Source organism: Polypterus senegalus, chromosome 7 (genome assembly GCF_016835505.1).
Source record: "Polypterus senegalus isolate Bchr_013 chromosome 7, ASM1683550v1, whole genome shotgun sequence".
Classification (NCBI taxonomy): domain Eukaryota; kingdom Metazoa; phylum Chordata; class Cladistia; order Polypteriformes; family Polypteridae; genus Polypterus; species Polypterus senegalus.
In genome coordinates this window covers 71,591,414-71,616,051 of record NC_053160.1, presented here as the reverse complement: position 1 = coordinate 71,616,051, position 24,638 = coordinate 71,591,414, and the positions used below count along the sequence as shown (strand labels likewise).

General features: G+C 38.3%; 1 protein-coding gene across 2 annotated transcripts in view; it reads right to left on the bottom strand.

The window, feature by feature from the left end:
• The window catches only part of fbxl17 (F-box and leucine-rich repeat protein 17), a 970,397-nt gene that overhangs the window by 607,570 nt on the left and 338,189 nt on the right, over window positions 1-24,638 (bottom strand). For both annotated transcript variants that reach the window (XM_039758877.1, XM_039758878.1), the window contains exon 7: window positions 16,978-17,108. In XM_039758877.1, the coding sequence (XP_039614811.1) occupies window positions 16,978-17,108 (131 nt within the window). The remainder of the gene's footprint in view (window positions 1-16,977; window positions 17,109-24,638) is intronic.

The window sequence follows — 24,638 nt, the reverse complement described above, 5'->3', positions numbered from 1 at the left end:
GTTAGACAGACTTTGTTTAACTGCACACATTATAATGAGTGACGATTGAATTCAACACTGGATATGCTTCAAATGGCTCAAGCAGCACTTACATACAGTGCCCATGTGTCTAATGCTGAGATTGAACATTTGAGCCTGACCTAGAAGTCAACTATGCTTCTGGCTGGCAGCGTGAAGTTAAGGCATGGCACTGGACTTTTATCCTCAAAACTGCTGGCTCAATTCTCGTGTATCACCCCGAGGAAGGCACTTAACTGTTCTACTACAAAGAAATCGTAATCTGATCTTGTAAGTTGCAGTGGATAAAGGCATTGTAATAATAGTTTCTATTTTACCTGCAAATGTGTCAATGAAGGGCACTATATGAAAATAAACTGTTTTTAGGACGTGTGCATGGTTCTAGGTTAGACTCAAGAAATGAGACAAAATCTCAAAGTATTAGACATCCCAATTCCTTATTTCTACATACAGTAGTTTCCAAATCTTTGTTTTCATTTTCAACTTGTGTTTTTATTATACATACCCTACAGATATTAGTCTTTTATTGCAGTGCTTTGGATTACATGCATCCCCTGCAAATGACTGGAGTCCTGTGCAGGGTTAATTCATGTCATGATAGGCTTTGGCTCCCTGTGAAGTTGTAATGGAATAAGAAAGTTTAGAAAATGAACAGCTGGAAGAATGGTTTGCATACAAAAAAGCATATCTGAAAATTGCCATTATTTTTTGTTCAGCTGGATATCAAATACTGCATATAAACTCAGTGTTCTACCTAATAAAAATGAACAAATGTTCTTTTAACACTCACTAAATTCCCCTGCTGATATGTAATGAACTTTTAATGATTTATGAGTCATGAAGGACTTTTATACTTGGGTGGTATGATGAAAAACTTCAGTTTTAGTGTTGCTCACTGACATCTGAGAAACAAAATCAATTGAGAATTTGAAGGGACACCTTAAAACTTACAGCATTTGTATCAGAAGGCTCTTGGCTTTTACTGCATTTACGTTTAATTTCACTACTTTCGAACTGTTTTAACCATTATGCGTGCTTTTCTATGCAATCATTTAATATAATTTTTTTTTAAACCTCTAACGTAATTATTGTAAAGCTTATTTTATATATATATATATATATATATATATATATATATATATATATATATATATATATATATATATACACACATATATACATACACACACAAACTTCAAACACACTGACAAAGACAACTATAGCTGCAAAATTAATACATGAAGTATTGCATAGAATGTGTTACTGCTTCTCTCTGGATGCACTTTGCCAGTAAAATGGGTCATTTGTTGTAAATCTGTTTAGAGTACATAACCGCTGCGATATTAACATGTACAGCTTCGACAAACATCATTCTTAAGAACACCCACCGCTAACTTGTGTCAACACCCATAACATGTCCTCTTCCTTTGTGTACATTATCACTCAATTAGAACAAAAAGCAAATCATGCAAGAAATTGCTGAACATTAGGCCAACGGTTAACTCTTGAACATGCCAGGAGAAGCACTTTCTCAAAATGTTCCATTATTGCTCTGATGAAATGTTGATGAATATTTGCAATTGACAGTTTATGGAGTACAGCACCTGCACATTTTAATTTGAAACTAATATATCAGTACATTTGATGCATATTAAACAAAACACACTGGTGACTGTGAAACTTTACTATGCATACATACACCGAAGTACACGCTCCACTGAGCATTTCAAGGATTTTTGACAACAAAGGCACCTTGTATTCCTGTTTATTGCAGAATGGAGACAAACAGATGTACAGCAGAATCTGAAGAGCAGATGAGAGTTCTGAATAGTGTATCAAATTTTATGTCAGTTATAACGCTCAGTTCTGATAGTTTAGCACATTTTATTTATGTTAAATTGTCTAAAAATGTTCACATAAAAGCTATGCTTATTGTCTGTCACTAGTGAGGGAAATTGCACAGGCCACAAATCCAGGGCCTTCAAGTCAGCTAGCAGCAACTTATCAAATCTGAGCTAAATGGAACTCCTTGAAATTACCAACTGATGTTTAAATCTCCTTATCAACTATGAAATGAAGACTCAAGTCAGGTATCACAAGGAGAACAAACATCATACCTCCATGTAATAAAATTGTCTGCACGATATCATGTCAAAAATAAATACCCTAAGAACTGACTTGCACAGAAAGCTAATGATAAAAATGTGACTCTGTTTTACTAAATAGGTTAACATTAATGTGTTTTAAAAATGGACATTCAGAAGGCTGAGGTGGGCTGCCGCCCTGCCCGGGATTTGTTCCTGCCTTGCGCCCTGTGTTGGCTGAGATTGGCTCCAGCAGACCCCCCGTGACCCTGTGTTAGGATACAGCCGGTTGGAAAATGACTGACTGACTGACTGACTGACTGACTGGCACACCCATTGCAGACATATTACAGTTTTAAGTGCAGAAATGTATTTTTTGAAAAGGGCAAATCTGCACACATACACACAACAAAGCTAAGAAATTAAAAGCAGACAGCACCAGACAGAATAGTACTCTTCAAGCAGAATTCTTTCAATTCTCTTAAGCCCACTAAGTCCCACCACCATAAACATTTTTTGGTATTCATACCCCCTGCTCAGACTTCCCATTTGCAAAATAATAATACCCAGACTCATTACACATTACCTAGAAGTTGCAGTATCCTGCCAAAGTTTCCTGAAAGTGTCAAACTAAGCATAAAAAATGTATAAAAACAGAAAAAGGCTGAAAAATATTATCCAGGCCCTGCCACTGTGCAATGTTCTTAAATGTACACTTTAAAATATGGATCATATCTTCCTTCATAATAGGCTTTAAAGGCTATAGCTTGGTTTTTTAATATGTTCTTATATTAACTAACACTGCCACTAACATGTATGCATAACTGAGTGTTCTTTTGAAATAAAATAAAATCAAAGGACATTGGATTTAAACTAATTTCCATTCAAACATACGTTTGAAAGGTTAACTTGCCTGACTATTATTTTATACTGGATTGCACATCTTCTTTAGTTTGCATCTCATGTGTTAAACAAACTTTGACAGTATTTTTTATTATATTGACAGTAGGTAACATTTTTTAAACCATACAATATATCCAAACAACCAACAAGAGAAGAATTCAATAAACAATCTGACTGGTGTATATCTAGAATGGGTAAGAGTAGAAGAAATTTTCTAAACTCAAAGTAGATCTGAGATGTAAAAAGCATGGAAGGCCCAAGCTATCATGAAAAGAGGTATATCTTCAAGAATATCAGTAAACTGGGTGAAACAGCATTCATTTTACAACTTGGGAGTGAGAAGTAAGAAATAAAGACTCCATTAGATACATACAGAGATAAGGAACAAAGACTTCATTAAATAAAAGAAGGTACTGAGGAACTAACCTGTCCAAAAATGTAAAGACTAGAATACAATTGTGAAACAATGGGGTCCTCTATGATGTAGTGTAACTGTGTGTGGCGGATGGCTGGGGTGCCTGCCAAGCCGGGACGCCTGGAAGGACCAGGAGGGGGACAATACCTCCCCTGGGCCACAAGAGGGCATCCGCCCTGGTCTTCATCGGGGCCACTGGATCAGAGCTTAGAAGCTCAACCCTGTTGGGGCCCATGGCCACCGCCAGGGGCTGCCCAGAGGATTATGGAGCCCTGGACTGCAGCACTTCTGCAACATTCGAAAGTGTTGCCGGAAGAAATTCCAGGCACATCCAGAGTGCTTCCAGGTTTTCATGCAGCACTTCCGCCACACCAGGAAGTGCCGCTGGAAGATCATCTCAAAGCACTTGGAGCACATCCGGGGCGTTATAAAAGGGGCTGCCTCACTCCATTAGGGGGCTGGAGTTGAGTGGAAGAAGACAGAGCTTGTGAAGAGAGGAGTAGAGGCAGCAGAAATACTGAGAGAGAGTGAAGGAAAGAAGGGACTGTGAGCGATACAGCTGGTTTATACATTGTGTGGTGCAGTACAATAGTGAAGAAAATATTAAACATGTGTGTTTATGGACAGCTGGTGTCTGTCTGTCTGTGTTTGGGGTTGAACCTCCACATTGGTTAGGAATAGAATACTTTAGAAGCACCATGGATGAACCGAACAGCACAGAAAGAGATGTACAAAACCCCAGCACAGCTGAGTTCCTTCACTCGGAACCACGATAAAGCAAGCAAAAATGAAACTCTAAGGTTGTGTGGCAAAATCTGCAACAAAGGGATGGGTCATATGAATAGTACTGGAGCAGTGAACAGAAATGATGAGTGAAAAACATAAAATCATCCCAGGTCATGGTGTCCTCCTCGATAAAAGATGACAAGGTGACATTTTGTACAGCAATATTAAAAGAAAGGTCTGCAGTGGAACATGAAGAATGCAGCACCACCTCCAAAATTTCAGTTTGAACAGGTAAGTTAAATTTGACGATTAAATCCAAAATAGCAGAAAATGAGATCTGCTATCAAATCTAGGGTCTAAAAAAATGAACCGAAAGAAAGACCTGAGCACCATCAAAGTACGGAACATAATAGAAGATGGGAATGGCTTTGAAGCAAGGATGTGGATTGTTTCTGATTTTGAGAGAATGTGAGAGAGATTGTGGGGTTCTTTATTTAAATACCATGCACCTACATCAATAAATCACAAACTCTGAGGTGGACTCAGGCACAAGGCAGAGACCAGTCCACGAAACACAAGTCCACACTCAAAGGGCAACTCAGCCTCCAACTAACCTAACACACAAACACTGGGATGTGGAAGGAAAAGCAGACTAACTAGGGAAAAAAAACAAAAAACAACACAGACATGGGGAAAAGATGCAAAATCCACATAGAGAAAGACATGCTGAGGGTATGAGAAGATGGATGGATTTACAGTTGGTTAATAAAATTTAGATATGGACAATTAATGCCAGTGTCCAACGATTTAAAGCAAATTTTTGTATTATATTTAAGTGTCTACTGCAGTGTTGTGTTATGCAATTCAGCAAGAAAACTTGTAGCAAATTTGGAAAGTAATCACTGAAACGTTCAAATTTCTCAAAATTAATATGTGCGTCTATAATAGGACTTTATAAAATTACAAATTAGAGCTCAAAACAAAATTAATTTTTGATTTTTTTTTTTAGTTCATCATGGTACCTTTTTGCCAATAAATATATCTTAATTAAATAAATAGTAAAGAGTTTTTAAGAATTCCTTTTGGTACCTTTATGGAAATGTTAACATTTTTTAAATGGGAGAAAACACTACTGTTGAACTTCAAAAAAGCAACTTTAAAGCTGGGACTGTACATGTCACCCTAATCTTTGTAGGTGTGCGCAGGTATACATGAAGATGTATTTTTGAAAAATTATTATTTAGTGAGATCATAAAAGGTATCACTTGAAACAAGATTCTATCCAATTTTCAAGTGTGGGCATAACATGTATCTAATATAACTTTAAACAAAGCATGCCATGCACTGCTGCGGTCATGCTTACCACATTAGGTACTGCTCTAGTTTGTTGGGGTCACACCATTCTCACATTTATTGCAAATAGTATGCATCACAGCTTTTAAAGACCCCCATAGACATGGGGACAAAGAACTGTTCCTACAACTGTCTATCCATTCATTTTCATTCAATCCACTTATCTAGTACTGATTCAACATTCAAATGAAAAAATCATCCATTAAAAAATTAATGTCTCAAAAATCAACCAAGTAATTGTACAAGTAATAAACCAAATGAATAAAAAGATTTTACAACATAATACACAGAAGCAGTAGTGGGTTTCCTGGCTTCTGCTGGCAAAAAGCCAATATGACAATTCATTCTCTGCTCCATTTACATATGTTTGTTGAGAAATATGTATCTATATATGGTCTGTAAAAAATCTGCAATTGTGTCACAAGGAAAATTATATATATATATAATTATATACCAGATTGAAACCAAGATAAGCTTTTATAGCAACCATTTGTTTATTTTTCAAAAATAAAACAAAAAAACAATTTGAAACTGGATTCAGATCATCAGTATCGGGAAACTAACTGAAAGACTATAATAATTCAGACTAAAGCCTTTGTTACGTCTGCGAGAAAAGCATGCCTGCCTTCCAATTAATTCCCCAATTATTTGACACTGTTAGCGATTTGCAGTGCACTGTCTGCTGGTATTTCACGGTACAAACATGCCAGGCACTGAATCAACACATATGGCACAAATATTCAGCAGACTGGGAGGGTGATATGTTTGCTTAATAAATATGCATCTTTACTACTAGAAGCTTTCTGTGGTCATTGATGTGGAAAAAAAAGATGAGATTATATTTCATCCGGGAGGTAAGTTAAAGAGGTTATTGCTTTTTGTTTTGGGAGAAGAAAAAAAAAAAAAGTAATCTACATAAGTGCTAATGAGTAAGCCATGCCTGCTGTAGGGCCAGGGACGTGACTTGATTATGTTAAAGAAACCAAAGTTAATTCTTAAAGCTTTATATTTTCAAGTTCTCTGTCTTTTATGACAGATAAAATGCATGTTAATATTGACAAAGGGAATTGTTACAAATATTGCCTTTTACTAGATTTCATAATCAAAGTGGAGCTGTTGGAGAGATACAATCTGAACGTTCTGCTCTCTTGGGTTCAAATACTGGGCCTAATCATAGCTTGAGGAAATTTCCATGGTCTCCCCAAGTCTGTCTGATTTATCTTTCCGTATCCCAAAGACATTCACGCGTAAATGTCATATGGGATAAACAGGCATCCCGACCAGGAAAGGGGAAAGTTCGTTGCCCGTACGGAAGTACCCCGGTGGATTGACAGAAATGCCGGCCTAGAGATAAAAAAAGAAATTTCCTTGTCCGGATGGGAAACCCCAGGTTGATGGAGGATGTACTTACAATACCTTCTCTGGCCAGAATAAAATGGAAGGACATGGAAAGACTGAAACTAAGGGCTGTTCATTCTCCCAGGAAGCTAGATGGCAGTAGCCCTGGATATTGATACCCATTAACAAGGGAATGCCAGGAATTATAGCCCAGTAGCACAGCCCTGCTGGGATCCATGGGTGCGACAAGAGGGCACTACAAGCAGTTACACCATAAGACCTGGAAGTGCTTCCAATAAGCAAAGCCCTGGCACCAGAAATACTCCTGGGTCCTCAATAAAAGGGAATGCACTGCCTTGTCCAGGCTAGTCGGAGCTGAGAGGAAGGAAGGCAACACTTGACTGGAGGATTGGCAGTGTGCTGGTAGAAAGAAAGAGAGGTACCGTATACATTCTTTACACAAAGGTAAAATAAATAAATCAAATAAAATAAATAGGTAAAATAAAATAAAATAACAACCTTTTGATTTGAACCTGGGACTTGTTTGTGTGATTGTGCTTGGAGTTTTGGGCTCTGTGGTGCACCCTGGCCTTGGCATATGTTAGGTTAATTTCTGATTCTCATTTGGCCCCATTGTGAGTGAGCGTGAGTGTGTATGGACAGGTGCACAGTTGGTTCCCATCTTGAGCCCAAAGCTGCCAAGATAGGCTTTATTTTCCTGCAATACAGAAATGAATCAGTAAGTTAGAAAATGGGAGAAGACTGAAGTGCTTTGTGTTATTTCATTGTGTGTGTCAAATGCAAAAATATACAGCATTTATTAAAATGAATGTCTTTTGTTTAGAGGCATGCACAGATGCATCAAAACTAGTGAAAACTTTTAATTTAGTTTTGAATACAAAATGGTATTACAACCCCAATTCCAATGAAGTTGGGACGTTGTGTAAAACGTAAATAAAAACAGAATACAATGATTTCCGAATCCTTTTCAACCTATATTCAATTGAATACACTACAAAGACAAGATATCGAATGTTCAAACTGATAAACTTTATTATTGTTTTGCAAATCTTCACTCATTTTTAATTTGATGCCTGCAACACGTTCCAAAAAAGCTGGGACAGGGGCATGTTTACCACTGTGTTATATCACCTTTCCTTTTAACAACACTCAATAAGCGTTTGGGAACTGAGGACACTAATTTTTGAAGCTGTGTAGGTGGAATTCTTTCTCATTCTTGTTTGTTGTACAACTTCAGTTGCTCAACAGTCCGGGGTCTCCGTTGTTGTATTTTGCACTTCATAATGCGCCACATATTTTCAATGGGAGACAGGTCTGGACTGCAGGCAGGCCACTCTAGTACCCGCACTCTTACTATGAAGCCACGCTGTTGTAACACATGCAGAATGTGGCTTCTCATTGTCCTGCTGAAATAAGCAGGGACGTCCTGAAAAAGACGTCGCTAGGATGGCAGCATATGTTGCTCCAAAAACTGTATGTACCTTTCAACATTAATGCTGCCTTCACAGATGTGCAAGTTTCCCATGCCATGGGCACCAACACACCCCCATACCATCACAGATGCTGGCTTTTGAACTTTGAGCTGATAAAAATCCGGATGGTCATTTTCCTCTTTGGTCCAGAGGACACAACGCCCATGATTTCCAAAAACAATTTGAAATGTGGACTCGTCAGACCACAACACACTTTTCCACTTTGTGTCAGTCCATCTCAAATGAGCTCGGGCCCAGAGAAGCCGGAGGCGTTTCTGGGTGTTGTTGATATATGGCTTTCGCTTTGCATGGTAGAGTTTTAACTTGCACTTGTAGATGAAGCGACAAACTGTGTTAACTGACAATGGTTTTCTTAAGTATTCCTGAGCCCACATGGTAATATCCTTTACAGAATGATGTTGGTTTTTAATGCAGTGCCACCTGAGGGATCGAAGGTCACGGGCATCCAGTGTTGGTATTCGACCTTGCCACTTACGTGCAGAGATTTCTCCAGATTCTCTGAATCTTTTGATGATATTATGGACAGTAGATGATGAAATCCCTAGATTCCTTGCAATTGTACGTTGAGAAACGTTGTTCTTAAACTGCTGGACTATTTGCCCATGCAGTTGTTCACAAAGTGGTGAACCTCGCCCCCATCCTTGCTTGTGAAGGACTGAGCCTTTTGGGGATGCTCCTTTAATACCCAATCATGACAAACACCTGTTTCCAATTAACCTGTTCACCTGTGGAGTGTTCAAAACAGGTGTTTTTTGAACATTCCTCAACTTTCCCAGTCTTTTGCTGCCCCTATCCCAGCTTTTTTGGAATGTGTTGCTGGCATCAAATTCAAAATGAGTGAAGATTTGCAAAACAACAATAAAGTTTATCAGTTTGAACATTAGATATCTTGTCTTCATAGTGTATTCAATTGAATATAGGTTGGAAAGGATTAGCAAATCGTTGTATTCTGTTTTTATTTACATTTTACACAACGTCCCAACTCCATTGGCATTGGGGTTGTAAAAAAATGTACTTTATCTAATAATGTCCTAGTATGAGATGGTGACTTAGCAACTGAGCAAGTATGAGCATAAGCATGTGCCTGGAAGAATTTCAGAGAACGGTTCTCAATTCTTAAAAGCCTCTCTGGCACTGGCCATTTATACATGTACTGCAGTTGTGTAACGGGTCATTTGGAAGTGAGAAATGTCTGATAAATGCGGAACATAGTTATCTTTTTGATGTGTAAAGTGTTACTGAGGGAGATGACTTGATATTGGGATCAGAAGTAGGCTTTGCTGATTTGCACATGGGAATAAAAAGATAAGAAAAAACTGGGGGAGCAGTTGGCCTGTAATGGAGGTAGAGAAGAACAATAGACACAGATTGGAGTGATGGTGAATGGCAAGGGTGTGTTCTCAGACCAATACCCCAACCTAGCCAAAAAAAAATAAAAAATCAATGTGACAACACAGGCAAGAGTCAAGGACACCAGAATTGACAAAACACGAACCAACATCAAAACCAGAAACACAAACCAAAATCACAGTCAAAGGTATCAAGAGAAGTTCCTAAATCTTTGTTTTTCTCTGTAGCAAACCTTCTATGTTCTGTAAAAGAATACAATGCTCCAACACCAAATAAAAAGCACTGCCATCTCATAAGAACAGGGAATGATGGCTCAATGCACCATGCGACCAGAAATAAGTAAAGTGAACATAACAATTTGGTCATAGTCATTCCAAATTGAAGCTCCTATGAAGAAGGATCCTTCCAAGTGGCATCCTTGTGATGTTAATGGAATAACAATAACAATAATAAAGTATTAGAAAATGTTTTGAAAATTTTCCAAAACTAGCCTGGATAGAATACCAAGGTGGTAAAATGTTAATTCTTCACAACAAGAAGAATACGCTGAAAAAAGTTTATGAATAAATGGACAACCTAAGTAACCTCAGATGACAGAAGTTAAAAACCACGAAAGCCACATTGTGGGTAGATTTTCATTGTGGCCATAATACCCAGCTAAACTCCAGTTCCTCCAAAAAACATGACTTCAATTGAGCATGTTTAAAAATTAATGAATGGATGTTCAAAGAAAAGAATGCAGAGACTTCCCACAACTGTTTGATCATCTAAGAAGAATCCTAAATGTTATATCAAATCCACTATTTTAAATTTAAAACAGACTTTTTGTATTAGTTAGTCTTTAACTCATTACAGAGTCAAGAAACATTTAAACAGACAAATGTCAGAAATAAGATATACTGTCAGACTAGAATTCAAAACTAGACTAAAACAAGTAACTTTTTTGTCATCTAGAGCAAATAGATATGCACGTAAAAATACATGAAAGAATTTAAATTGTCAAATTTGTAAGGTTGTAGTATTTTGTGTCCTAGAAATTTCCACAATGTCTATTCTAAAATCCTATTATCACACAGAATAGAAATTTACAAAATAAAAACAAAGTGAGAAGTCAAGCAAAATGACACCTTTTATTGGCTAACTAAAAAGATTACATTTTGCCTGAAGAAGGGGCCTAAGTTGCCTCGAAAGCTTGCATATTGTAATCTTTTTAGTTAGCCAATAAAAGGTGTCATTTTGCTTGACTTCTCACTACATTCACAATGGCTAACACAGTACAAAACCCTAGTAACTAACAAAATACGGACAGTAGTTCAAGGGCAATATGAGTAGGCCATTGTGAAACCATGCAAGTAAGAATTTCACTGTCCTCTACATAGTGACAACACTACTAGTAATGACGCAAAACACCACATATTCTTAAAAAAACAGAACACTTCAGGGTAATAAAATACTGGAACAGTATATATGTCGTTTAATAGGAGGATCCTGAATAGTCTTTAATAAAATGCAGGTGAATTAATGATGCTAGAATGTGCCGCACTAATGTAGCCAACTGAATCTTTTCTAAATCTTGAGAATGTTAACATCATGAGGAATGTAAACAAAAAAAAAATAATTGATATTCACCCAAGACCACTTATATCTTCATTCTTTACCCTAAGTTGAGAGTCTCCTTATGCCCGTGATAATATATAATGTCACATAAACAGAATTTTTGTGAAAGAACATCAGCATGCAAAACCACCTCATCCATTTGAATTTAGCTACAGCAAGACTGGAGGCGGAAAGATTAGAGATCACCTCTGCAGAGGAAAATCATCTACAACTGTGCTGAAGAAGGTCCCAAGAAACGTAATGCAAGTAATACAGGTCCTATCAATCTTAAATGAGCCAATCTTTCAAGGCGTCTTCTTACTGGAGGCAGAAGTCTAAGGATCATACATCTTAAAAGATATCCGAGGGCCTTGCCCTGAAGAGGAAATTGAGTGTAAACGAATGCACTCGTTCATAATGCCGCAAGGATTTGGTTAAAGAATCCAAATACTGTAGCTGACAGTTTATTTCTGTAAATGTCAGAAATCATTTAACACCAAATCCTACCTCTCAGAGCGCAAACTGAGAGATGAGCTTCCCAACTCTGTGAAAGCAAAGGTTGAACTCATTTCCCATTTATCACACACTGAGCTTTATCATCAACACAGGATATTGTAGAGGAACCCAGTGGTTGTGTCAACAGACATGTCACCAGCAAAGTAGTCATCCGATTTAAATTGGAACCTTTCAGAAAACTATTAGCACTGCACAGAAAAAAATACAATTATAAATCAAACTGTTGAATAAAGTTTAGCCATAGAGAAATTGGAAGTTATAGAGGAGAAAGAAAATGAGTGCAGGTTTCCAAACTAGCAAACCATTTAAAATAAAGTTATGAGAAACAAAGAACAAAGAGAGACATTGAGGTGTGGGCAGCATGGTGTGAAACAGGGCCTGATTGTTATCCGAGTACAAATATAAAAATAAATTTAGTATATGCATAAATTAGTTTGATATGTTGTTCCATGTCAATAAAAATGGCATGTCAAATCTTATATGAGTTTTTGTGGAAATACCTTTCTGGCCAAAATAAATAAATTGAGATGCCCTAAATAAGAAAACTAGATAACAACAAAAGTATTTTCTTAATCATCTTGCCTCATGCGCCTCTTCCAATATGGCTTAAATGTTTTGTGTCCAAAACAGATCATTAAAGATCAATAATCCAGTAGGAGGTGATACTCACAGTGTGTGTTCAGGTCCATTGTATCTTTTAACTTGGTTTAACTGTTTAGATGTTGTGTCTGCAACATTTCACCTGGCCTCTTTATGTTGTCTTGCTGGTGATTGGAATGTAAAGTTTTTAAGCAAAAGTTGAGTATTACCTGGGTCTTGGGCAGCAGCGCTTATTAAAATCTGTGTGAATTACGCTTTGCAAGCTATATTTACCTTTTGTAGCCTGTCAATTAGAAAATTCAGAGTTGATTTGTAGACAGTTATACTGATCCAAATGTTTAAGTCATAAGACCAGCTGAACACCTGCATTAAAAAACCATAGATGTAGCGTAGTTAATACAAAGAATCCAAAGGCCTACAGAAGGTGTTTTACCTTTATGGTCCACAGTGATGCCAGAAACCACTGAGCTATTATTTTGAATAGCACACAGAACTGATTCTATTGAACACAAAATGCTACTGTTCATTTACTGTGTGTTTGCACTTCAGGAAGGGTCAGTTAAAATGGATCTGTTTATTTGTAGTTTGCTATGATACAGTAGAAACTTCAGTTGTCTTGTTTATTGTGCTGTCTACTTTACATTAAGTCTATGTTGGTTTTAGGTGATAGATAGATAGATAGATAGATAGATAGATAGATAGATAGATAGATAGATAGATAGATAGATAGATAGATAGATAGATAGATAGATAGATAGATAGATAGATAGATAGATAGATAGATACTTTATTAATCCCAAGGGGAAATTCACATAATCCAGCAGCAGTATACTGATACAAAAAACAATATTAAATTAAATAGTAATAAAAATGCATGTAAAAGCAGACAATAACTTTGAGTAATGTTAGCATTTACTCCCCCGGATGGAATTGAAGAGTCGCACAGTGTGGAGGAGGAATGATTTACTCAGTCTGTCAGTGGAACAAGACAGTGACAAAAGTCTGTCACTGAAGCTACTCCTCTGCCTGGAAATGACACTGTTCAGTGGATGCAGTGGATTCTTCATGATTGACAGGAGTTTGCTTAATCTACTTATCTACTATACTAATATACTGGATCTACTTATGATTAAAATGTGAAAGTGATACAAATATGTGGTAGCAAGGTCGCTGATAACTATAACAGAAGGGAATGTTTAGTCCAAAAAGGCAAAAATAAGTAACATGAACCTTGTAACTCGTGTTTCATTTGTTTCAGAAATAAACTGTTCAGAAGTTTGCTTGTCTTATGCAAGGCGGAGTAAAAAAATAATGCAACAAAACTATTTTGCTTGATTCACCTTTCTATTTATCAAGACTAAGAATCACAGTGGGTCTCAGTATGACATTAATTCTTTTCCAACCAGATTCACACAACACAGTCCAGGAACTGTTCTGATCAAAGAGTCACCACATAGGGTACCACATAGCCGTATCAATGTTTGATTTGATTTACTCTGTCAGTCAGGTTGAGACCACAGGTCTGCTGCAGTCTTAGTTCTATGACACTCTATGACAAAACCAACAGAAAAAATTGTCATGTTGGATAGTGAGGTGCTGATGCTCATCCCAGCTGCTTCATACAAGTCTGAGGTAATGGATTGCTCTCTCCACTCAATGGGGGAAACATCATACCTGTATGTAGGAGTTCAAGTTTCTTGGGGTCTTGTTCACAAGTGAAGGAAAAAGGCAGCGTGCGATCAGTAAGCGTATTGGAGCGGCAGCTGCTATTCTGAAGATGCTGCACTGGTCCGTGGTGGTGAAGCGGGAGCACAATCTAAAGACAAAGCTCTGCGTTTACTGGTCGAACTATATCCTTGATCTCACCTATTAGGGTGGAGTGATGGCTCTGAGGCTAGGGATTTGCACTGGCAATCGGAAGGTTGCCTTCAAATCCCATAACGCCAAAAGTGACTTTACTTCATTGGGCCCTTGAGCAAAGCCCTTAACCTGCAATTGCTCCGCCCTGGGTATGACATTAATCTGCATCCAGCCCTGCAAGTAGGCTCTCCAACCTGCAGGGAAAACCTGGGGGTTGGTAGCAGAATTGGCACTCCAGCCACCATAGAAAAAAACCTCACATTGGTTCCATTCCATCTGAACAAGTGTGGTGCTGAAGTGTCACCCATTGCATGGCTGCACTCAGATCCTAATCTGGGATCCTGAGTTGGTTTGTCATGTGGTGGGTGCAGCAATGTGCTCCTCACCTATGTTCATGAGCTGTGGGTAACAACTGAAAGAAGATGATCACAACTACAAACAGCAGAAATGAGGGTGGCTGCGATAGGGTGAGAAGCTCAGCAATTCTGCAGAGACTAGATTCGCTGCTCCTCCAGATCGAGAGCAGCTAGTTGACACGTCATTAGGATGGTCCCTGGATGAATCAACCTGAAGCTACTGCAGGCACGTCCCATGGAGTGAAGATTCTGAGGCAGACAAAGAACACACTGGAAGGATTAAATCTCTTGGCAGACATGGGGAATGAGGAAGAGTTGGAATCTGTTGTTTGGAACAGATACAGAAAGTGTGGGATGACCTGCTGGGCTGCTGAGACGCTCGCCAGAAAAAAGCAGTTGAGAAGATGAGGTGACATGAGAGATACTAGGTATGTAGATAGAAGTGTTTGAACAGCTAAAATATATGTATTTTATATGAATACTGAAGCCATTATCACACAACATGTCTTTTACAGTAATTTTCATTTACATAATATTAGTGAGTCGTAAAGATTTGCACTGCCTGCCAAAAGCTGTCACTTGTGTAGTATGCCATTCCCACCAATTCAGGCACAGTATTTGCCAACTCGACATGACGAAAATAGGTTTGATTTTGTCACACGTTGCAGTCACAGGCTCCTCTGTGTGAGAGATGACAGCCAATAAGTGCTCAGCTGGAAGCACAAAGTGCAGAAAGTCTTGTTATGGTCTTCTAAAGATTTCCTATGTATCCTCTTCTTTTTTTTTTTTTATTGTTACAAATGAAAGCCCAGTCAACAACACCAGTTACTACTTGGCAATTCCCCATGTTTGTTTATTTCAGGAAGGTGTTCCAGTTCTTATTCTGTTGTGGTCCATGTTGATTGGCTGCCAAAATGTATCAACCTTGCAATTCTTTAACACCACAATAAGACATTTGAAACTGTGATGAGAAGTCGAGAGAGGTTTCTAATTTTATAATCTAACATCTTGAAGGCAACAAGACGCATCAACTGCAGTTGTAAAGTGTGACATGCTCTCCAACTCAAAATTTTCTAATGATATGTTGACCTATGAGCTTAAGAGTTACTTTACAACCAAAAGTATAAAGGCATTTACTTATTAAAACAGAAAAAACAGTCTGGCTTTAATGTTTGCATAAGATAAACACAAAACTACATGAACTCTATTATTTAGGAAAATCCTCTGTCAACTTACAGTGTGTAGCCATTAAGGCTTAATGGTTCTGCAGCTTGTTAAGAGTCCTTGTTCACCAGGTGTCACCAAGCTCATGATGCATAAATGAACCATTTTATAAAATGCTATTATACACTACAGTTGGTGTTTACTATGGAAAATATATGAAAAAAGATGCATCACATGTCAAAACAACTGAAACAGCTACAGTACATTTTTTAGCACAGCAAAATGACATTCATGTTATATAACTATTAAAACAATTTTAAAACAAAAAACTGCCAGAGTTAAAAGCAGAACTGAAGTCAGACACACAAAGCCACTTAAGGCTTCAGAAGAACTCGGGAGGCATCTGAGGAAAATCATTGGAAAAATAGGCATGATCAAAATGCTGTCTAAATTTAATGCCCTGTTTTAATCTCAAAAACCCCAAAGGATCTATGAGCAGCATATGAGGAAGGAAAGAAAAAAAAGCAAATGAAATCTCCCATAAACTACAGAATGCTCTTCAGTTTTCCATGAAAGGAACAGCAGTTTGCATTTTTAAGTTCTGACTCCTCAATAATTTTACTGTCACTCTGACTGTGACAAACTGTAGGAAAGACCATTCCCCGCTTCGAATGGAATACTTGACTGTTTCAGACAATGTGCTAGAATGTTTATGAGTCAGATACTTTGATTCTGGGAGAACAAACTAAAATGTCACTGCATAAAAAAAGATATTTAAATCATAAAGAGAACATTAACATCTGCTGTGCATGTGCTACTCAAACAAATGCATACTGTTAGAAAAACATTCAAGTAAACATTTTACAAAAACAAATTCAGTATCTGTACTATAAGGTGTGGGCTCTTAATACTCAGGGGCACAAACAAAGTTACATAACTGCCTTATTTGAAACAGAATTTCATGACAAGTGCAACATCTTTATGTAGCCAGAAAAACCAGTAAAAGCATCAGCGACAGAACAAGATCAAGTTAACAGCAGGAAGCAGTGTTCAACCATAAAATGATCAAGTTCGAATTATAAATTCATGTTATAGCAGAAAGCTGTAGGTTGGCCTATGATAGCTATAGTTGCCTCTGCTAAATGCTCACAGAGGAAGCTTGAAATGTTACCAAGTATTCCTACCTGTCATTGATGCTCCAGTTCAAGCAAAGGTTAAGGGAGGTCAGACTCTTGCACTTCTTCACGATTTCCATCACTGTTTCATTATTAAGCTCTGAGATGTGTCGCAAGTCCAAGTTGCACAGGTTCTTCAGCTACAAAAAAAGAACAGAGTAATCATGATAAAATATAATGAACACAGCATGCTGTGGTGTTTAAAAGGACTTTTTAAATATGGTTTTACTAACTGACATATCCATACTGCTGAAAGCAACCAAGGAGCCCATAATAAGATGGCTCTAACAGAACGCCTCTCTGGGGTGCCTTCATACCTATGGCAATACGCCTTTATAATGCCTCGCTGTAAACACTCTCTTATCATGAGCCAAGACAAAAAGATTTTCTATTCTTGTGTCTGCCTGAGAGAGGTTATTGTTGCTGTTTGTTATAATATTTCTGCATTTCATGAGCTCCTGTGAAAGGTACATTTCACATTAGGACAAAAAAGTACAATTATCCATCTTTCTATGGTGCAATAATTACCAATAACCCCTCAACGAATGATGAGAAGTACAGGTACAGTAGGTGTTGTCAAGCTTGGGATTTATGTACTGTATACTTAGTTAAACTGTTGGTTCATCAGACAGTCATCTTACTAACAAATATAAATACATGCAAATTAATACTTCCAGGTAAATAAGAAACAGTAGTTGCCAACAAGGAGCCAAAATCACTTTTATCGTTTCCAGGCTTCTGATTATGCTGTATAGCATGAGAAACAGTTGCCGGCACGTATAGTTAACTGCTCAGGTGTTAAAAACGATGAAAGGGAAAAAGGTGATTTAACATTTTAATGCTATAAAGTAAGTTTAAATGTTTTCTATTTAACCGTCTGTGTCCTTTGACACAACATTTTAGTTCAAAGTGATCTGTAATCCAATATCAAGATGTAGTATACATTATCATTTTATTAGGTTCACCTATCTAAGTGTGTTGCACATTGTTTGGCCTTAGGAACAGCATGAATTTGTCTGGGCATGGATTCTACAAGATGCTGAATTCATTGTTAAATAATGCTGAAACATGCAGAAATACTGTGATGCGCAGTTGCTGGAGACTGGATGGCTACACAGCCCTTTCCACACAGGGTTGGCAGACGTCCAAAAGGACATGAGGTCCAGCAAAAGGAGCTCATGTCCACCAACTGGCAGGCAAAGCAAAAACCCTTAAAAATGTCTAGCATTTTCATGGTGTACCAGGACTATTTTGTTAAAGGAGCTGGAGTAGCGGAATTAAATGTTTGCATACCAACACCTCGCGGTCTGAACCAGATCTCCAAATTAACAACTCAAAGATAATAAGAAATATCAGCATGATCTGACATTCAAGGGGACTGGCTTTTCAATAGGTATATCATCTCGATCGGACCTCCAAGATATATCCACCCTGTACACACTAAAACATCTGTAGTATGAGAAGGACACAGCACTGCTTAAAAGACCCCCTGAGTGCATCCTTCTTTCCCGCTATCTGTATCCTCCTTTGTAGTCAATAAGGATAAAGTAAGAAGTCTGTATTTCAAGAATTCAAAACAAGCATAAAGCAAAGCACCCCGCATTTAAAGTAATTTTATCCACGTGCATGATCCGTGACACCTATAATCTGTACTCGGCGAAACCACAGGTCGTGAAGTTCAATTGCCTTTAATAGCAATGTGGCTAGCAACAGTACACAAGCGAAGTCCAAAATGGCAGTGTCCACGAGAAACAAAATTTATCATAAGATGTTAAAATAAACGTCCTTAAACAAGTAAAACAAGTCAAAACCTTTGCAGAAAAAAAAATCCATAAAAGCTGGATAATAAACCAGAAAAAATATTAAAGGAAACCAAATAACAGATTCAGCAATGATATACTGTATGCCTTGTGATATTATGCATCCAAAGTGTGAATAATCTGTGGCCATGGTAATCAATGAGGTTCAGATACGTCTTACCATTCAGACATTCTTTAATTGGTAAATGGGGCTCTAATATGCACCACATCATCGCACTTGTCACGATCAGCCTGTACTACTACTACTTCTTCTTTTGGCTGCTCCCGTTAGGGGTCGCCACAACGGATCATCTTTTTCCATATTTTTCCATCCTCTGAATCTTGTTCTGTTACACCCATCACCTGTATGTCCTCTCTCAACACATCCATAAACCTCCTCTTAGGCCTTCCTCTTTTTCTGGCAGCTCTATCCTTGATATCCTTCTCCCAATGAATGGTACCAATTGTTTTACTTATGTTGCTAGCACTAAAGTTTTATCATTTCATCAGCAAGATGAAAAAGGAACTGAAATCATCAGATCCAGCATTTTTTCCACTCCTCAACAGTCCGGTTTTTCATGCTTCTGTACCCACTGGATACGTGCCTTCTTATTTTTCGCTGACAACATTGGCACCCAACATGGTGTGGACTATGGCCGGCCAGTCATCCCGGCCAATACCCCCAGGTCGCCAGGGGGAGCCTTCCCTGCAGCATGGAGGTGCCCCGAATGCCAGCAGGGAATTATGGACAATGGAGTTTTCATCCACAGCCCTGCTGGATACTACAGGAGCCAACAGAGGACGCTGCAGGGAGGCCCAGAGACTCTTACATGCCCTGCAACCCGGAAGTATGTCTTAGTCACAGCGACAGCTGGAATGACGTACTGCCAGGATGCAAAGAAGAGTTTTCATCTGACTCAGAAGTGCTAGGAAGTCACATGGACTCAGGGTTCGGAAGCACTTCTGGGTCACGTAATATAAAAGGACTGTGGGAGATCCCAGTCGTTGAGCTGAGCTGGGTGGAAGGGTGGCAACGCGTCTGGGAGTGGAGGATTGTTTATTGATTAGTTATTTTATTGGTTAATGAGTATTGTGGAGAGGAGGGTGCTTTGTGCACATATCTGCTTTAATAAAGTCAACTTTTGGACTTTTACCTGGTGTCTGGAGTCAAGTCTGAGGGTTCAAGTGGACGACAGGACCCCCTATCTGTCACAATGGCCATCATCTTTTGTAACATACAGGAGACAAACTCCAAAAAGTGGTGAATTTGGTGATGACATTCTGCAAACCAATTCTGAATTTGGATGTGATTTGTCTGGTTGTGGCCCATCTGTTTGCTTGTATGTTTCTTGCTATCGTCCTCTGATCCACAAGCTTTATTATTAATCCTGCGGCGGATAGCCAGGAACCTTATATGGTCGGGATGCCTTCATAGTGGAAGGACCGTGGGAGAGAGCATGAACAGGGCATTATTTCCCTTGGATTGCTGGGTGGCAGACTCTCTGGGTTGCTACAGCACCATGGATACTCACAGAGCACACTGGGAATTAGAGTTTATTGGCTCAGCCCTTTTGAGTTCGAGGGGTGCCACAGGGACCGCTGAGCCTTATTTCATTGGACTACCACCTCAACCGGGAGTGTTCATCAACAACAACAACATTTATTTATATAGCATATTTTCATACAAAAGAATGTAGTTTAAAGTGCTTATGGACCATGGACCACATGTACAGGACACCGAAAGTTCTCCCGGGTGTTACATAAAAGAAGCCAGCTGACTCAACTCCCCGAGCCAGAGTCGGGAGGAGGAAATCGAAGCTTGCTGGAAGAAGCAGAGGAAGACAAAAGAATACTGCTTGTGCTTTGTACTTGTATTTGTGGTGGTTGAAACACTTGCCAAGGAAGTGTTTTCCATCAAAAAAATAAAAAATATGTTTGTGGCAACTTGTGTTCAGAAGCCAGGTGTTTGGGGTGCTAGAGCCCCCTGCTAGCCATGGTCTCCAGGATTGTCTGTAACCAGTAGTTTTTTGCTTTTTGCATCATTGTCTATAAACACTTGAAATGGTTGTGCATGAAAAGCCTATGACAAAAGCCATTTGGGAGATACTAGAACTGACATGTGCAGCACCAGCTATCATAACACATTCAAAGCCATTAAGGTCACTTGTATTGCCCATTTCAGTGCTTAACTGGACACTAACTGCTGCTAGAAATGTTGCTCTGTCTGATTTAAGCCACACACCGCTAACACATAACACATGACATGCTGAAATGTAGAATTTGTGTGAAGGTAAGGGGATGTACAGTATCTACTAAACTGGCAGCTTGTGCATAATTTGTATTGTTACATCTGTCTATACACTATCCTAATATTATTTCAAGAGGATAGTTCAGTTGACATGAATGAATATTGCACCTGAGGATAACATGGTTAGTCAGTCTCAAACTTTACTAGTAAATCAAGACAGGTTTGAAGGGAACAGTATGGAATTGGGAATTAACCTTATCTGCAAACCTTTGGAGAGTGAGAGGGAATCCACAGTATATTGAGGAACACCCATACAGACACATAATGCAGCAGTGCTAATCACTAGGCCGAGGATTACTGAAAGTCGAAGATAAAAGATGTTATCCCTTCTGTCACTTTCCACAGAAGGAATTTTGTAAACCTTTAATAAACTGACTTTAACAGCACTAAAAGTTATATGTTATGTGGGAAGGGCACCAAAACATAACATTAATGGACCAAAGGGTAGCTAACAAAGGTCCACAAGAATAGTAGTGTGTTTGTTCTCTGATTATGTGTTCCCCTATGTAGATATACTATTCCTTAGAAATGCACATCTTTTTTTTATATATATATTTTGTTATATAGACAGATGTAGGGTCACTCAAATGAATGCAGCCAGGGGTTCTGGCCCATCATCTCAGAAGTGCAAACATCAAAAAAATCTAATAAAAACAACAGATAAGAAGAACAAATTAAACAGAAAAAGCAAATATAAAAATTATATTCAAAAATGCTGAAAGAATATAATGGTCGCTCACACTCTTGAAGAACTCACTGCAGTCTCTACACATGAAGCACAATTCAGTTCAGTTTAGTTCTGAAAAGGCTTGGGCACAACTAATCATTTGTTCTGAGTCTTTGTCAGCTATGAGTCTTTGTCAGCTAAACCCCAAGAAATTTATATTTAATTTTCTTTTCAATCTAAAACTTTTTGGCAAGTATCTGATATTATTTTAATTTAGGTCTAATTTTTTTCCCCTTTTATAACAATCACTTATGTTGCTTTGAAATAAATTTTTTGTCGACTGCCTCCTGACTCACTGGTACTAGATTTCCCCACCATAAGACAGACTGTTCGACTCATCTTGATGTCCAATTATGCAAGACATCAAAGCCTTTTGGGGTTCACTCCCATTTATATTTATTTAAGTTCATTAAGGTTTATGAGGTCATTATTACCACATGCACAGAGTACAGTGAAATTCTCACTGTATGTGATAATCAACATGTTGCCACTCTCAGGGGAAACAACTATCAAGTGTAACTGCCTTACCTCAAAACGTCTTTCTCTATTGCCTGAGAAGCCTCAGAATATACAACAACAATATCTACTACATATCATTTGTATTTTTAAATTAGTTTTATGATTGGGTGTGAGGAAGACCAAAGTTTGAAGGTAAGGTAGCAATTCTTACTGATATCATGGTACCGTAGTGTGTTAACATGTGGCATGTTGACTGTACTGGCCCTATCAATCTATGAGCTGATGATATGAATTATTTGTAGCTGTGCTGAAAGCACAAAATAGAAAAACAGTATTCTTCTTCAGATTAGTAATAATTACATCTTTATTATCTAAAGATAGCTACCTGAGCTTTTATTGGCTCACTATCCATTCATAACTTGAGCATAACTTTTTTTTGAACAAGTGTAACTGGTAAATTGAGAAGTGAGTGTAAACTGGCGAGTGTATCTGGTAAAGCATATGAAAAGCGAGTGTAACTACTTGTGAATGAGTAATGGGTGGTAGGTGTCTATTTAATTTCATTACTTTAGCATTCAGGATTTTTAGTTCTTCAACTTAAGTGCATTGGCATGTTTAATAGTTTGTCACTATTCAGGGCCATTGCCCAAAAAGAAGAAAGATATAATAATATGACTTGTTATTTATATTACACATTTGACTTCATAGATTTTCTTTAGCAAAGAGATGTCTTTGCAATCCATACATATCTGGTAATCAAATGGTTACCTCATAAATCGAAGGTTTTTTTCTCTTTTGTAGACTAATAAAAAGTACAATTATTTGAAGGTAAGGGGAGCATTTCTTATTTATCTACTGTATACCAACATTATATTTGTAAGTACAAATTTTGTACAAAACTTGAGATATAAGTTAAATTCACATCTATTCATTATGCATACACTTTTACTGAAAGCCATTTACTGTACAATGTGAGTAAAATCAAACCAATACAAGCATGTGGCCAATCTAAGATATTCTACAAGGCTCATTTTCCATTACCTGACCAGATACAAGTGTTCAATTATCCTTGAAAGAAGAAACCAGAAATGCTAGGGAAACACAAGTCCCATTGCAACTGAGAAGAGAAGTTTAAGGAGATGGGTCTACACTGCCAATCTGTGTGCCCAATAGAGAACACAAAGCTTTAGATTTTTAGGCATACTACAAGTGACTATGCAAATGTGGCAACTGATCCTGTATAAATGAACTTTAGTTATTGAGTAGACATGATACATTATTCATTAATACTCTAGCACTGTCAATCTAAAACAACCAATTATCCATTTTCAAACTCATCATGGTCTGGGTGTCATGGGGTGTCTGACTCTGCTCTGGCAGCATGAGGAGTAATGGCAGGAACCAACCCATGAAAGGGCATCAATTCATCTCAGAGTACACTCACACACTCTGGGCACTTTAACCAAAATTCAATGCCAAGTTACAACATAATTATACAATTTATTCTTGTATAGCCCAAAATCACAAAGGAGTGCCGCAATGGACTGTAACAGGCCCTGCCTTTTGACAGTGCCCCAGCCTTCACTCCCTACAAAAAAACATTGTGGGGGAAGAAACCTTGGGAAAGGCAGTTCAAAGAGAGACCCCTTTGCAGGTGTGCAGTGGGTGTCAAAAAAGAGGGTAAATGCCATACAATACACAGAACAGAACACAAGTAATCCTCATTCCTCAAGGATCTTGGTCTATATTGACATGATAGTATCATGTAGTTCCTGCAGATTTGTTGACTGCCATCGTAAAGGGATGAACATGGTCAGCAACAATACTCGGGTAGGCTGTGGTATTTAAACAATGCTCAATTGGTACTAAGCGGTCCAAAGTTTGCCAAGAGAATATCCCCACTACATCGCCACCACCAGTGTGAAGCATTGATACAAGGCAGGATGAATCCATGCTTTGATGTTGTTGATGCCAAATTCTGACCCTACCATCCAAATGTTGCAGCACAAATCAAGACTCTTCAGTCCAGGCAACGTTTTTCCAATCTTCTATTGTCTAGTTTTGGTGAGCCTATGCAAATTGTAGCCTCAGTTGCCTGTTCTTAGTTGACAGGAGTGACACCTGGTCTGGTCTCTTACTGCTGTAGCCCATTTGCTTCAAGGTTCAACGTGTAGTGTGTTCAGAGATGCTCTTCTGCATACCTCAGTTGTAATGAGTGGTTATTTGAGTTACTGTTGCCTTTCTAACAGCTTAAACCAGTCTGGCCATTCTTCTCTGATGTCTGGCATCTACAAGGCATTTTTGCCCAAAGAACTGCCTCTCACTGGATATTTTGCCTTTTTCTGGTCATTCTCTGTAAACCCTAGCGATGGTTATG